The sequence below is a fragment of the Gopherus flavomarginatus genome, chromosome 19, assembly GCF_025201925.1.
Source record: "Gopherus flavomarginatus isolate rGopFla2 chromosome 19, rGopFla2.mat.asm, whole genome shotgun sequence".
Taxonomy (NCBI): Eukaryota; Metazoa; Chordata; order Testudines; family Testudinidae; genus Gopherus; species Gopherus flavomarginatus.
Window position 1 is genome coordinate 6400843 of NC_066635.1, and position 16878 is coordinate 6417720.

Sequence of the window (16878 nt, forward strand, 5' to 3'; positions counted from 1 at the left end):
TCACTGGTAAAAATAGACGCCATATTTCTACTCCAAATCTGTCTAGTGTCAACTTCCAGCCATGGGATCGAGTTCGTCTAGCACAGAAAGGGCTGTCATGCCCCTTATTCAATATTTGTTCCCTCATGTAGACACGGATAGCCTGTGATCAAGTTACCCTACACCCTTCTCCTGGTTAAGCTCATCTGAGCATGTAAGGCAGGTTTTCTAATCCTTTAATCATTCTCAGGGCTCTTCTCCAATTTATCACAATCCCACTTGAACTGTGGGCAGGATTCCAGCAGCAGTCGCACCAGTGCCAAATACAGAGGTGAAATAATGTCTCTGCTTCTACTCAAGAGTCTCCTGTTTATGCCACCACTGAGATTCTGGCCCCACCATTGCAGAGAGGGAAGATTGCCATGAACATGGGGGCTCTCTAAGCCCTCATCCACTCAACATGGCCACCAGCTCCCCCACCATTACTCCCAGAAAATGCCCTGAACCCTGGTCTTCATTCTTGCTCCATCCTGGGAGCTCTGCCCAGCCTTGTGCCAGAGCTATGGGGCCAGGCGGGTGGTGGGGAGGGGAGGTTGGGATCACCAGGGCATCTCCTTAGAACAGTGTGGGTTGCTTCTCGGGGACCCTTCCCCACCAAAACCTCGATGGGCCTCAGACAAAAAACTGCTGTTATAAAAAACCATGGAGAGCCAGAGGGGGCAGACCGGCTCCCTCCCCCAGGGCCACCATGCCCCACATCTGCCTAGGGGGAGGGAAGAGGGGAGGGGTGGCCCAGCATCAGCCTGAGTTGACGAAAAAGAAACCCATGAGCTCCCCCGACCCTTTAAGCCACTGCCTCCACTAGGTGAGACATCGTCACCTCCCACCCCAGCCCACAGGGACAGGCATGTTCTTGCCATCAGCTCGGGCTCCGTCTCCCCCGGGGGGAGGGGGCATGGCGGAGCTGCCTGGTGAACAGTAGATTTGCTCCCCAGCCCCATAAAGAGGGGGGAGCCTCATCCCTGGGATGATTTAGAAGGGACTGGTAGCAGGGGACAGAGCAGAGGCCGGGGGCTTGTGCCCCCCACCCCGCTCCAGCCTTGCTAGCGCTGGCCTGATGCGGTAGCTGCAGCTGGCCGGCAGGGGAAGCTGGGGTGACGGGTTTGAAGATCCCGCTGGCAGCAGCTGGCTGTGCCTGTGTGTTCTGGGAATGGAGCCCCCTGCGGTGGGGGGAGTGGAGGGGGGGAGGTGCTGGATGATTCCCAGAGTCTCTCCCTGCCTCCCCCACACTCAGCCTCCTCATCACGCTCTATTATTACTGCAGCTGTAGGAGCCGCATGGTGCATGGCAGATGGGCCCTGTCAGTCTCCGGTAATTGAGACAACGAGCGACATTCGCGCCCCCTGGCCCCTGCGCGGGTTGCGGCCAAGGGAGGCAGCCGGGAAAGGCGAGGCTGTGACCTTGCCCACTCTGGCACCAGCCCCATCTCTGCCTTCGGCCTGGCTGGGATCAGGACGCGTGCCTGAGACCCCGTCTGCTTTGAGACTGCTAGCTGGGGGTCTGTAACCATGGGGGCATGCAGCGGCTGGTCGGCCATCCCTGCGTCCTCCCTCACTGGGCAGCCCAGCCAAGCTGGCATCCATTGCCCTGGGGGGCAGTAGCCCCATCTCCTGCAGCTGCATAGCGGGAGACCCACTGCTTTTGTTTCTCTCCTGCCTGCCCCTCGCCCCAGGACTCCAGAGACCCCCTCTGTGCACCCCTTGGATTTGATTCTCCGCTGCCCAGGCCCCATCCGAGCCCCATGTGACGTACACGTGCAGCCAGCCCAAACCACCTCCCACTCCCTCCTGGCCACACCGCTCCGTTTAGTGCGCTGGCTCACTCTGCGCTAGGGCGGGTACGAGCGGAGCATTAATCCCAGCTGCAGTGGAGATGGACCTGGCTGTGCTAAGCAGCAGGAGGGGGGGCCGGCGCAGCAGTAGTGGGGAAGAGGGCAGTGAGAAGTGAGACTCCTCTGGCAAATCACACCAGGATCAGGCTATCAATTGCCTTGTCATCGGCATGGTGGGCACTGGCTCCTCTGCAGCCGAACAGCTGCGCTCAGCCCAGCGGTGGGTTTGAAACTGGATTCTGCCCCCCGCTGTGCCGAGCTAGGGAGGCAGGAGAGGGCAGCAGGCTGGGAGAAGGGACGGGCGAGAGGGATCATGCCCTGGCCTTTCACAGCCAGACGGGGGTGCAGGATGGGGCAAGGGGGTGCAGGAGGACCCTTGCTGTCCCAGGGTATCTGAGCTGGAGGTGGCCAGAGTGCGGCCAATTGGCCGATGCATTCGCCCCACTTCCCTCCTCCACTACGTACAGAGGAGCCAGTAATTCCAATCATGGGCAACTTTCGCTGCTCCCCGTCAGTCCACATCCTGAACTCCCAGGGCCTTGTCTACCTATTTCTCCACTATTTCACCAGCTCATGCACTCTGCCCCCCCCCGCCCCACACACCTCTCCTTTCCCCCTCCTCCCACACAGCCACCCCCACCCATCTGTGTGCTTCTTCATCACTGCTCCATCCACCCACCCGCAGCGCCCTTCCCCTCCCACACCCAGCCTCTAGCTTAATGCAGCTCCAAAGCCTCCGCCCGCAGCCAGCCCCTCCCTGGCGCCCACCACCGGCAGCGCAGCTGCCAAAGAAGCTGCACCAGTAGCTCAAGGGAGCCCAGCCACAGCTAGATGCACGGGGGGGAACACAGCTGCAGCAAAGAGTCCAGTGGTTCTGAGGTGTTGCATTTTACCTACGAAGCCATTCTGGGAGCAGGCTCCCTGGTGGACCATTGCACCCCTTAAGCCCCAAAGCCAGGGTAAGCCTGAAGGTGCAGGTGAAAAGGTGAAGAGTCCCTCCATTCTAACCCCTGGACCACAAGCTGCAGGAGTCTCTGGGAATCTCTCCCCTGGACACTGAGCCTGGGCTCTGACTCAGGTTTGAGTCCAGGCCCCCCCATTTCTGTCCACACTGAAACTGGTCTCACAAGCACTCAGCACCCAGGTCCTTTACTTCTGCTAGTGGGAGGGTCAGAGCCAGAGTCCTGCTGTGACTCGGGTCAAGACCTGTCATGTTGCAGTGTGGACACAGCTCAAGCCGCAGAGCTGAGGCAGGTTAGTATTGTGAGACCCGAGTCCAGCGATTGAAAACATGGGTTTACAACGCAGTGTGGACGCTCAACCATGGGCTCTGAAACACCAAGTCCACAAACCAGGGTCCTCTGACAGTTTTATAATGCAGCATGGACGTACCCTTTGAGCCCCCCTGAGAGCAAAGCCCCATTGCTTTAAGTGCTGTACAACCATGTGGTAAGAAACAGTCCCCGGCCTGCAGAGGTCACAACACAAATACATGAGCATCATTATCCCCATTTTACAGGTGGGGGAATTGAGGCCCAGAGAGATTAAGTGATTTGCCCAAGGTCACAGAGAAACTGTAGCAGGGCCCAGGAACTAAACTCAGCTCTCCTGCATCCCAGTGTCGTGTCTTCACTCCCAAGCCAGCCTTCCTGCTGCCCAAGAGCAGCTGCTCAATACTGGGGAGCCAGCCCCATTCTCCCCTGCTCACAAACAGAGCAGCTGTGGGATAACAAAGGGGCTGGGAGAAAACGGACAGAGCCTGACAGCTGACCTGCTGTTCATCAGCAGTGACTCAGCCCCTGTGTAATCTCCATTAATAGTCAGCTGAAATACTTGGCTAAAAATAACCGGCTGCCTTTTCATAAGGGGCCAGCCCATGGGAGCGGCTCCAGAGAGAAGCAGGCACTCACTCCCCCTCCAGCCACAGCAGCGAGGCCGGACCGCCGGGGAAGGACAGGAAGCACAACATGTCGGAGCGCCGGGTGCCCTTCACTTTCCTCCACAGCCCCAGCTGGGACCCCTGGCGGGACTGGTACCTGGGCAGCCGGCTCTTCGACCAGCCCTTCGGCCTGCCCCACATTCTCGAGGACTGGGGCAAGTGGCCGAGCAGCACCAGATGGCCGGGTTACCTCCGCCTGATGCCCAGCCAGGCTGCCGAGCCAGTAGCCATCACCAGCCCCATTGTCACCTCACCAACCTCCCCCAACCCAGCCTACAACCGGGCCCTGAGCCGCCAGCTCAGCAGCGGCGTCTCGGAGATCCGGCAGACCTCGGATGGCTGGAAGGTTGCCCTGGACGTCAACCACTTTGCCCCGGAGGAGCTGGTGGTGAAGACCAAGGACGGCGTGGTGGAGATCACCGGTGAGTGCTTCCTTTGGCTCGGGGCAGACCTGGTCTCCTTTGAACATGAGCCGCTCTCCCTGCTCTTAGCCCTAGGCCTGTTGCACATGGCTGGGCAGGGTCTGTGACCCAGCCTCCACCAGGCCAGTCCACATGAGGCAGCAGCAGCTCCCCCTCCAACAGGCCTGGCTGCCACCCGTGGCGCTGGAGAGCCCAGATTCTATCCCCAGTGACGACTGTGGCACAGGCAGGTCCCTGCGTGGCGAGTGCTGGTGAACGGGTGCACCCTTTGCCCTCTCAAACCTCCATTCTGCGGCTTGGCAGCTCTCGCTTTCCTCTGCCTCTGGCCCCCCCACGCAGGCTGCTGCCCATTGCCTCCCCCGCCCCCCAAATCAAACAGTGGATGCAGCCTGCAGCACGTTGCTTGCTCTGCCTGCAGTGAGGGGGAGAGGCCACGTACCTCCTTGCCGTCAGCCAGGAAGGCATTTGCTCCGGTGATGGAAGAAGAGGGAAAGGACGTGCCCATCTAGGCACATCCAATACATGGGATCCCAGGGATGGGGGAAGGAATTTACATGGGGATTAATCTGGTTATACCAGCCAGTGTTACTATTATTAAAGAGCTGTAATTCCATGCTCACCCGGAGATGGAAACCTAGATCACGGCCCCACTGGGCCAGGTACTGTACAAGCACAGAGTAAGAAGCAGTCCCTGCCCCATTGACCACACGGTCTAAATAGGCAGAGGGTGGGAAGGGAAACTGAGGCCCAGAGCTGGAAAATGACTTGCCCAGGGTCACCCAGCAGATCAGCGACAGAGCCGGGAACAGAACCAGGTTTCCAAGAGTCCCTGGTTCGCAGCCTAACCTCCAGCCCATGCTACCTCCAGTGGTTATAGATTTTGCTAGGATCCTCCAATGAAAGTGAGGAGCCTATATACCTTTGAAGATCTGGGCCCCAAGTGCTCCGTTAGTGCGTGCACATACCTGGTGGTGAATGCTCTGGCACATTTTCTAGAACGGCACGAAACACGGCGGCTTTGGCTCTCAAGGGAATCGTATGACCGCTGCTGGGGGATTTGAATCCTATTCCTCCCAGCCTCCTCTCCCCCTCCCCGCCACTGCATCAGATTCCAAACCAGAGCTGGGCAAAATCTTTCACATCCCAACATCTTCCATCAAAATTTCAAGGAGAAAAGTAAAGTGTGCGAAGAGGATGGAATTTTAGACGAATTCCCCCCTCCTCCATTTCCAGCCACTTCTGTTCAACTCCTCCTTCCTCCCCACCCCCAAAAAATTTTCAACTGAGAAACACCCCATGAAATTAAGTCAAACAACAAACCGCTCTGTGCTTTGGCCCAGCCATACAAAACTGGTTTGGATCAGCTCATGTACAGATCAGCCCTGGTCCTCCTGAGCCATCCCCTCCCACCATTTGTTCAAGGAATTTTTGCAGCCAGCTGTCTGAGGGCCAAGTCGCCAGCTGGTACAAACATTAACAGAGTGATGCCAGTTCACACCAGCTGAGGATCTGACCCGGTGTTCAGTGTTTGCTAGGAAGCCTGAAGGCAGGTGAGTTGTGGGGACTTCAGTGCCGAAACAGAAGTCGCTATGCACACCAAAAAACTCAGTTACCACAACTAGCCCATGAGCAATGAGATCTCACTGGTTAAGAAGGAGCTGACAGGCAGCAGTTTGATTAGTTGACGCCTGGGAGTTCATTTTCCTTTTAAGAATAAAGGCTAGATGTCAGCGTGAGCCATCCCACACTGCCATCAGCCGCTAAGACCAGGCAAAGGCTCCGCAGGTCTGCAGCACAGAGAAGACACCTAGACAGTTTGGGGGAAATGCCTGCTGGGCTTGTAAAGCGATGGATTACAGGACAGGATCTAGGTCCCTTCCAGATGCCATTCCAGCTGGAGACAACACTTCAGACTTCAGCAGCTCCTGGGAAAGCCTGAAGCTCTGGTGATTAACCCTTGGCAGGGCTGGTGCAGGTTTGAGAACATGCAGGTGAAATGGACTCAGAACGGTGACCTCAGAATCAAAGCTTAAAATGAGGAATTCAATCCTAGGTAGACACTGCTCACTCATGGGATACCCCACTGCTCCTGTGGGACGATAGGTCGGCAGTCAGGTCCCGGCTGGGCAGAGATACCAGCACACCAGTTCAAACCCCTGCTCTGCCGTGGATGTCTTGTGTGGACTTGGCACCAGCTTGCCAAAGGGATTTAGATCAATGGGAGTTGGTGCCTAGATACCTGAGGACCTGGGCACTCATCTGCGTAAGCCAGGGATAATATCTCTGGCAGGAATAGATTGAGAGGCACTCAGATACTACAGTGAAAGGGCAGCATAAGAGAATTGGGGGTTGTTAGAAGCCAGCTCCTAATGAGAAGCCCAGGGACGGCAAACCAGGCACCTGCCCCTAGACTCAGACTGTGGGGGAAAATGCAGCGAGGCTGCCTCTGAAACCTGAGGCATGGCAGCTGTGGACAGGGGGAGCGGAGGGCTACCCTCTGAGCCAGCCTGTGCTTGAACTACTCAGATTGCCGCTGGCACGTTACCTTCCTGAGGATGCAAATCCAGGAGCTGAATTGGATGCCAGCTTTCCTTGGCAATGGACGGGGGCAGGGGAGAGACTTGAGGCTTTTCTTCAGTTTGTAGTTTCTCCTGGTCTTTTCTCGGCTGTTCAGCTCTGCCTTGCTCATGCTCTGCACACCAGAGAGAGCAGCCTGGATGCTGCATCCCTTGCTCAGAGGCGTCCTGCCGCCCTGCTTTGTAACAAAGCTGCCTTGATGAGTGGGGGGCTGGTTTTTTCCATTTGCTATAATAACAGATGCAAATGCCACCCTGCCCAAGTGCAGGGTAACCATGGTAACAGGGAAGCAGAGGATCAGCGAACTAGAAGGAGGGGAGGCCGAGCGGTGGTTTTGGGAGCTGTAAGATTTTCAGCCCAGCTTGGCTCTGGCCTGGTTCTCAGCCCCCTCAGTGCAGGGGAGCTCCCACTGCAAGCCAGGGAAGCTGCCTGCACGTGAGGATGTACCAGCTTTTCACCACTGGCCAGCCAGCCTGGCAGTCTCAGCCTATTCGTTCCTAATACAGTGGCACTCTCAGCTCAGAGGAGCTTCCGGATTGGCAGGCCGGGCAATGGAGGAGCATTGGCAGAACATCCTATTACATTAGTGGTAGTAGCCCCTCGGAGGACCAGTCCCAGACCAGGACTCACGGCGCTAGGTGCTGTACATACACAGAATAAAAAACAGTCCCATCATAGTCCTCTGCCCAGCCCCACCCATGGGCAAGCTTCTCTGCCCAGTAGTGGGAATCTGATCTCTTAGGATTTCGGCTGAGTGGAAAACAGGCCACCCCTCACTGGAGGCCGAGCGGGAGAAATTGAACTGCCAGGGCTAATCTGGGGTTCGAGTCCTCACATTCGCCCCCAGCTTCAGACGCGAGGCTCTCTGTTCTGAAATGAAGCTGCAACAGGAGCACGTCCTTCGCTGCTTCCCCAGTCAAGCAGCTACTAGTCACCTTTGCAGGCCTGTGGTGGGCACGATGGCCAGGGAGGCAGGCTCGGGGAGGAGTGCCCTGAGGGGCTGGGGCGAATCATTCCCTTTGCCACTCTCCTGGTGCAATGGAGCAGCTGGGTAAGCCCCGGGGAGCTCTGGCTGCAGAATTCAAGGGGAGTTGGGGACATGGCCCTGCCCCTGAGCCAGGCATCATTCCCCTGCATGCCTCGCTCACTCCCCTGAAACTGTCTGTCGCCTCCTCTTCCAGGCAAACACGAGGAGAAGCAGGACGAGCATGGATTCATCTCTAGGTGCTTCACCAGAAAATACACGTAAGTAGCTGGTTCAGCAGGGGGCTGCAGAAGAGAAGGTTCTTGGGAGACACTTGGCCTTCATCATCCACCAGTCATGGAAGATTTCTTTGCAAGAAGTACAGTGCAGCTCACCACACTGGACATGGGGGTGGAGTGGGGTGGGGTGAGGTGAGGTGAGGTGCGGTGCAAGGGTGGTCCTGGCTAGACCTAGGGGAAGGACCTCAGCTGACAACCCCTAGCACTGGGATGACATCTGCTTGAGTGGGGCAGAGACAGCGGAGAAAGTGCCATCCCCAGAAGGCTGGCATCGCCATGCACCATTTGGAACACACTCTCCAGGGAGACTTGGGCCAGCAGGCTCCCATGTGATAAGGTTCCCCTGGATAGAAAGGTTCCCCGCTGCTCAGCCCCCCAGCTCCAGCTTAGCCCTGTGGTAGCAAAGTACGTGGAAAGGTTGTGAGAGGCAACGCAGTGGAGGGCAGGTCTCAGAATCTGGGTTCCTAGCCATGTCTCTCCCTGGGCTGGCAGAAGCTAAGGGTGGTGCAGAGAGCAGTGATGGCAGGTTCCAGGCAGGAGCAACTTCCAGCCCTCTATGGCCAGGATGGGGCAGCATCACAGGATTGCTGCTGGAAGAGTGTAGACAGGAATCCGGTACTAGTGTAGACAGAAATCTGCACTAGGCAAGCCCACTGACCCCACTAGCCCTCACTTTCCTCTCCCTTGTTCAGCCTGCCCCCTGGCATAGACGCCACCTCGGTCCGCTCCTCACTCTCCCCGGATGGCATGCTGACGGTGGAAGCCCCCCTGCCCAAACCGGCCATCCAGTCCGCTGAGATCACGATCCCCGTCACCTTTGAGAGCCATGCCCAGATCACCCCGACTGATACCAAAAAGCCTGAGGAAGCTGCCAAGAAATAAGTAGGCACCTGGCACGGAGGAAGATCGCAGCCCGTCTGGCGCCACTTGCACCCCAAAACCATGTTTGTTTGTTTTTATTTTGTACTAGCGCATTCACTGAGTTGCCCAAATAAATCTGAAAAAAAATCCAATAAGCCAACCTCCTGGCTGCCTTTCCCCTGTGCTCTGTGCTCCCCCGTGGCTAGTGTGTAGCCATCCGCACATCCTTGCTGCGTCCTTGGTGGGGCCTATTGCTTTGTAAGGGAGTGCTGCAAAACCCAAGAGAAATGCTCTCCATACTCTCCACCATAATGTCCAAGTGCCGCCCAACCACCAGGGTATTTCTCCTCCCAACACCCCTGCGAGGCAGGGAATCGTTATTCTCCTTTTATAGCTGTCATCTAAGGCACAGGGAGGCTCCGTGACTTGCTCAAGCTCACACAGTCAGTGGCTGAGCTGGGAATTGAACCTGGGGCTTCTAGCCATTAGAGGCATTGCATCACGTGGGAGTGGGGACCACTTTGGTTCCTGCCCCTGTGGCTAGTAGGAGCTCCAGCATGCATGGCACGAAGGAGATGCAGTTCTTAGGGTGACCAGACAGCAAATGTGAAAAATCAGGACACGGGACGGGAGGGTGGGGGGCGGGTAATAGGAGCCTATATCAGAAAAAGACCCCAAAATCAGGACTGTCCCTATAAAAATTGGGACATCTGGTCACCCTTGCAGCGCTTCATGGCTTCTGCTGTGGCCTTGGTGATGGCCTTCGGGGCGTGGCCACAGGTCCATTCCCATGCTCGACAGCAACCAGAGAGGAAACGATTTTCTCCCAGTCTCTTGGCAGCAGCATGTTGAGAAGAAGGAAGGAGATGATGAGCTTGTTCTCTAGGCCTCAGGCCGCCTCTTCAGTGCTCAGGGGAGGGGGGGAACTTCGGGAAACCCTGCTGCAGTGCTGTTTCCTCCTGACGGCAATTAGAATCAATGGGCCAAATCCTGAGCGGTGCTGGGTGTAATCAACCCCGTTCAAGTCCATGAGGGTGCAGCAGTTGCCCAGGATTTGGCGAAGAACCTTTTTATTTTAAAGGGTAACCGGGATCGGTTTTGAACCACAATCAAGGTTTTCTGTTCTGCTTTGGTGGGCCGGAGGTTGGAACTAGGCCCAGTTTTATCAACGCTAGCTTGACTCATCCGCCAGGAATTGCTCTCTGCTGGGCTCCTGAGACCCGTGCTCTGGGATTCGCATGTCCCCGGCATTCCTTTAACGTGCCACCGTTTTCTGGAAACCTCCAGGCAACCTTTGGACTCTGCTGAGCTTCCAGCCCGTTCAGTTTGCCCAGTGGGGTTTTAGCCACACGAGGAAACATGGACCCATGATTCCCCACCAGTGCAGCGCTAGCATAGGCTTTAATGACTTTTAGTCTTTAGTTATATAACGGTAGCGCCTAGCAGGGCTAATGGAGACCATCTAGCCTCTTCAGGGGGAGAAGCCATAGGCTGCGGAGAAGCCCAGCCATTCCAACAGAGCAGGTCCCAGAGCTGCACCCAGGCAGCTGCCCCACCAGCCCCATGGGGGGAGGCCGGATTGGGCACAAAACAGCACCAGCTGTCCCAAGCTGGGCCAAATGCTGGCAGCAAAACCCTGAACTGCCTGGTGCCCGGAGCCATAGCTCGGGCCAAATGCCAGCTCGGAGGAGTTTCCCCAGGAGACAAAGACAGGCCCAAGCCAGAGCACCAGGGCTGAGCGCCCCACACCTGGTGGGGGTTGGATGCCGATCCGTCTCCTGGGCTTGGGAGCCAATTTCTACCTGGAGGTTCAAGAAATAGAAATTTAAGCTCTTGCTCCAGCTCTGCCCAGGCCCCGCCCTCCCTTAAGAGACCCAGGTTACCCGAAGAGGGGACCCCAGGGACTACCCCCACCTGCCTTAGGGTGCCCAGGGTGGCTATCAAGTCAGGCTGCCTGCAGCTCAGCCAGTGGCTGCCACTCTGCCCCTTCCAGACACACCCAGGCCCCTGGGGAGAGGCACTGCCCATCCACCACAGCCACTGTTATTAATGAGCATTATTAGGATAGTGCCTGAGGACCTGCCTAGAACAGGGCCTCATTGTGCAGGGTGCTGTACAAATAGTCACCGATGGGCCCTGAAGAGCTTTCAATCAACAGAGCGAACAGCCACAGGGCAGGGTTTGAGGGGGACAGGGCAGGGCAGAAGAGGATAAGAGGGGCAGGTGCGGCATGAAGCAATTGAGGGAGGGGGTAGGTGATGGCCGGAGCCAAGCCCCATCAACACAGGGCATAGGGAGCCCAATCACGCTGTGGAAAGCTCGTCAGGTGCTCCAAGGTGCCTCCTTCAGTTCCCTCTGCCAATTGCGTGAGCCACATTCCCAGAGCCCCTTGCATGGTTGCTAGGGCAGCCCTGGGAAATGGCAAAGCCAAGCATCCCACAGCCCGGCTCCAGGTGTGGACTGGGGCTGCGGGCTGGCTGTGATGGGACCCCTGGCTGGTCCCTGGATTACCGTTCCAGACAGCCCCGACAATCCAAGCCGGCACGTCACATTGACCTCTCTGGGTTGGGAAGGGCAGAGCCAGCACCACGCTGGACTGATTGGGGTTCTCTGTGCTATCAGTGCAGGGATCGCCGAAGGCCCCACAGATACCGTGGGCAGGGAGGATTCTCAACCCCCCCGCAGCCCGACACACAGACACAGCCTTAGATGGGCAGCACAGTCTCACTCACTGTTACTATATTATTGCTCTGACAAATCCCTGCGCTAATCCCCCTTCCTGAGTCAGACTCCAAGACAGAGACTTGCCGAGTGCTAGTGACCTGAAAACAATCTCAGAGACTCTGGGAGCCTGGAGAGCTGGCGCTTGGAATCCAGGCACGTTCCCGAAGTCTCCCAAAGCTTTCACCTGAGTAGCCATCTGCATTTGTACACAGCCCGGGCCTGGAAAGGGTTAACAAACCCTGCTCATTAACAACCAACAATTCTCTCATTAATCTCCTCTGGGACAGGAGATCCAATCCAATCCCAGGTCCGTAGTGGGACAAGTATGACAGATCTCAGACCCGGTTGTCAGCAGACAGGAATCCAGGTCTCAAATAAACATGATTCAGCAGAACTGGCAGCGTCTGTTTAGGAGAACGAGAATAGGAGCTGAATGCCTGGGGGCTGGGACAGGCAGTGCCTCCCTGTACACCCCTCCCAGCCTGAGATGGACTTCACTGTCCAGCACCTGGTTAAACAGTGTTAGAAGCAAGCAAAGCTGGCCAGAAAACAAGAACATTTTGAGGTTTCTTTCAGTATTAGGATGAAACATGTTCCTGGAAAAACACAGCCCAGCTGCTGGGCTGTGGGAGACCCAGGCTCAGGACCCTCTGAATCAAGTTGTGCAGGGACTTAAACCTGGGTCTTCCAGGCAACTATCCCAACCCCAGGGCTATGGCTATTCTGAGGTGGAGCTCGCCTGTGAGGCTGTTTTGACCAGAAATTCCACCCTGGCCCCAGAAAGCTTTCCAACCAACGCTTCAAAACGGATCCACTTCCGGCAAACACTTTTGGTTTCAACAAAAATCGGCATTTTCCAACAAACAAATGTGTTGGCAAAAACTTCCCAGCCCGCCATCGCAAATCCTTGTGCACGCTCCTATTGCAGCCCTGGGCAGCCCCAATGTTCATTTGGAAAGTTTATAATGATTTAAAAAAAAAAAAAAAGAAGTGTTTGCAGTTGCTTTTTGCTAGTAATGAGGATGGGACTGAGATATCACTTACATCCTTGGCTCTTAACCCGGAGCTCATCTGTGGATCTACTCAGGAGTGTGTTTCCTAGTGGTTAGAGCAGGGGACACCTTGGTTCCATTTCAGCCCTATCCCTGATTCCCTGCATGGCCTCTTCCTCGTTCACACCTCCCATGGGTAAAATGAGGGTGATCGTGACATACTTCACAGGGGGAACGTCATGAGGCTTCAGTCCAATGACCTAATTTAAAGTCAGCATTCTACGGACAGAACGCATTCTGACTGTTCTTATCTCAGTCCAAATGTCTAGTCTCACAGCCAAGCCACAACATGCATCAGGACTATCACTGCATCCCTGGAGAATTCCTTCCCCATTGCACCTCATCTTTCCACCTCTGTCCTAGAGCCATTCCCTGCAGGGCAAGAATTCTCCTCTTCAGACAGCGCCTCGTGAGTCATGCAGGCTGTTTATAGCCCCTGGGTCGATGCCTGTTGCTCAGCACAGCATCAGACGTCACTTCTGGGATGACCCTCACTAGCCCCCGTCCCATCACGCTGAGGGAGCATCACTCACAAGTCAGAGAAGCGATGGAATCAACTCATGAGAGCTTCGGAGCTGCTGAGAAACAGCAGGTTCTTCGTGACCAATGTGTTTTGTGTTACTAATATATCATTACTTACCAACTGTTCCACAGGCAGTGGGTTCAGATCCTACCAGGCAGATAGAGACATGCACAGATATTCTCTTAAAACTATATTTCACAGGCTACAGACGTGGTCAAGACTCTAGTAATCTGTGAAAAGCTTAGATATTACAGCCATGCGCATGGTATAAAAACCTAGGTGGAGAAACAGAACAATTGGCGCTTTGGGCAAAGCTCGGAAGGGTCACAGTTCCCATTCAAGAGAAGAACCCAAAAGTTCCACCACAAACTGCATCTGAACTACCTAAACTCTGACTCTTGCACTTCAGGGTGGAAAGCCATTTGCAGACCCAAACTTCCCCCATGTCCAGGGTTGCTTGGAGTCAAGGCTCTGCTCCAGGAACTTATCCGGAGTTCTCTGTGCGCCTGAGCAGGGAGTGAAACATCCCAATGCCAAACACGTTCTGTATTTCAGAGTCTTCTTACTAAGGGTCTTATAAGTATAGAAAAGGCAGCAGTTTTCTATCAAGCACCACCCACAAAATAAGCACCACTCGTGTGAGCTGCCACAAGGAGCGGATTCTGCAGATGTTCAAAGTATGATCATGTGGCTAACAGTATACTGGGTTCCCTGTTGATGGGGCTTTAATCTGCCCTTGGCTCAGCATGGCTCTTTGGACTAAAGATGAGATTAGTCCAAACTCGAGGACTGTGTTAAGATCATCCCTGGTAAACATGCGTGGGAGCAGATGTTAGTGGACCCAAATCAGGATGTCGGAAATTAGGATTTGTTGGTGAACATTACAATGAGGCGATGGGCTATTCCACCCATCACTCCCTTTGGGGTTCTTTAACAAATAAGTGACTTGTGTGTGTTGAGGGGAGGGGAACTAGATAGATGCAGGAGGGGAGGTAAATGCAACAATTGCTGCCAACAACTACTGCACAGGGCTTTCCCCATCACAGCTGCCACCCCACCATCTCTGTGGATCCCAAGATCTACAATCACACCTATGGGCCAAGATCTCTCTTGAGATCAGAACCGCAAAGGCCCAGTCTGGTAAGGAGACGGATCCAGATGGCATCACCACCTCCAGTGGCTCCAGCTAAATCAGGGATACAAGACTGTCACCACCTCCCCTTTTGTGCCCTTGTCTTTCCCAGCCTTCTCTCTTCTCTTTCCCATTCCTTTTTCCTTCCGTTTTAGCCAACCAAGACTGTATTTTGCAACACAGCTGTAAGCCTCTGACCAGAAAAGCAGCTGAAAGAAGTGCCCTGAACAGGCCAACACTGGGGCCAGTTTGCCAGGTCTTGGGATGGCTGGTAAAATGTGAGACCAGCCCTATGGGGTCAGACCAATGGCCCGTCTAGCCCAATACAGCACCAGGTTTCCAATGGTGCCAGGCCCACACTTGAGATGGGGCCCATAATCCCTCCCCTTACTACTGGCAGCTCTCCCTGGGGTTTGAGGTAGGAGGGGACGGTTGGGTCAGGTGTGTGGTGAGGGCAGCAGGGGAGAGGCTGTCTGTCCCTCAGCTGAAGGCAGAGCACGTTGGCACCGCACGCCAGTGGGAGTGGAGTGGCTGCGCCATGCCAGGCCCGGGCTGCATAGAGCAGCGAGCAGGAGGCTACAGGGAAAGGGAACAAGGGCCCTTGTTAAAATAAAAGCCTTATTTGGTACTTTACATTTCAAACACTTTAACCTTTTCTCCCCTTCTTCTCTGTACCTTTAAATAAAGGATTTTTAATGGGGTGTTTGCCACGGTGCTCACAACCGCCAAATCTTGGTCATCACCTTTGACTCTTTGGGCCCATATATTCCAATGGCAACCAATCCATCACTCAGAGGAAACGTTGACCCTCCCTCTACCTCTCTCCCATGAGGAATGAAAAAGTCACCTTGACATTTCCATCATTGGAGCGAACCTCCCCTGAGATCAGCAGGGCAGTTCTCACTTCTCCCGACTCCAGCCCCGATTTGGTTACACTCCGTTCCCATTTCTGAGCTTTTCTTCACAAACTACAGAGGTTCTGGAGAACAAGACAGTAGCTTCAGAGCAGTGCTGGTTCAGCGTACAGGTGTATATTGGCTGTTTCTGATGCCGGCCCCTAACCCACAGCAAGGAGCTTGCTTACATGAGGCCACTGACAGCCAGTGCCCACTAGCTAATCCCAAGAGAGCTGGCATCATTGTGTTTACCCTGAAACTGCAGCAGAGAACTACAGGGTAACCCGCTCCACGCGCTGCTCAGAGGCACACCTTTAAGTCCCACGCCTCCAGCCCTCACCTCTCTACGGATGGGGACCCATGTGCCTTTCCCTCCAGGCAACTGGCTTGCCATCTCCTTGCAATTTATTGCAACGATCCCAGTAGATCTGGCCTGCCTGAGCCCAGCACCTGCAGTTTACTGTCTCGAGGTAACCAGCCAGCTTTCACAGAGGATGGGACACTTGTTTTAGGACAAAACCATGCAGAGAAAATTGGTCCAAAAACAATGAACAGATCAAAACCACCAGCAGAGCTTTACCCTCTTGATTAATCTCATGTCATGGCTTGGATCAAATGAAAGTCACAACAGAACAAGGCAGCCTGAACTGACCTCAAACCACCTTCTTTGTCTGTTGGCCCTCTTGAACCTGCGCTGACCCAGTCTATGCACCCCGCTAGGGAGCAGTACTTCTCTGGACTGTGCACCTGTCCCTCCATTTGCAGTAATTACCCTCCCCATTGATTTTAATTACGGGAGAAAGCTCAGAAACTCAGAGTAGAATATAAGCCCCCCTGCTCATAGATTCAGATAACATTGAGCGATACGGAAGGGTTTGGCCCAGCGCGCCTGGCTCATCTGTATACAGTAACCTTGGGAAGTTCGCACACTTCCAAGCTCTCGGACCGGTCAATCATAACAACCTTCCCAAAAGCAACTGGGCTCTTCTGCTCCCAGCCCCTCCTCAACCACCACCAGAGAGCTCCCAGCCGGAACTGACAAATAGAATTATTAACTAGAAAAGGTGCATCTATGCTTCTCCCCGCACGCCTCAAAGTCAGGGTCAGTTCCTGTTTCATCTGAGCTGCTCACCGGAGAGCCCTCCAGAGAAGGCACACTAAGGGCTGCCTACAGAACACTGGCTTAGCCAGGCTGGCACAGCTTCCTAGCTTATGCCGGCAGGAGGCGTTTTTCCTGCTGATATGGTACCACCACCTCCCGGGATGACATTCGCTAAGCCGACAGAAGCACCGTCCTGCCAGCAGAACTGCTTCTACATTGAGGGAGCTTCACTTTGTAACATGGACCTGGCCTGAGATGTGTACTAGGCCACTGATGTGAAGGCGTCCATGCCATGGGAACACTTGAGCCTGAAAGGGATCAGTGTCAGCTACTGCTCAGGGTGTGTGTTTGGCATCTTTCTCGCTTTCAGATCCAGAGGGTGGGAGTGTGTTGCTGCCCCCAGCTACAGAGCCCAGCTCTTCAATGTGTGCCATGGTGGCTCCTGCTCTGGCAGTCTGGTTCAAACCCCGATGCTGGCCAAGATGGCAGCCGTCACAAACATACAGGAGAGAGTCCA

The 16878-nt window shown here is 55.1% G+C and overlaps 1 protein-coding gene across 1 annotated transcript; it reads left to right on the top strand.

Moving 5' to 3' along the window:
* Positions 1-3744: 3744 nt before the first annotated feature.
* HSPB1 (heat shock protein family B (small) member 1) lies at positions 3745-9096 on the top strand. Its single transcript, XM_050929132.1, has 3 exons — positions 3745-4231; positions 7990-8053; positions 8764-9096. The coding sequence occupies exons 1-3, from the start codon at positions 3838-3840 to the stop codon at positions 8951-8953; spliced, it is 648 nt and encodes a 215-aa protein (XP_050785089.1). The 5' UTR covers positions 3745-3837; the 3' UTR covers positions 8954-9096.
* Positions 9097-16878: the final 7782 nt, after the last annotated feature.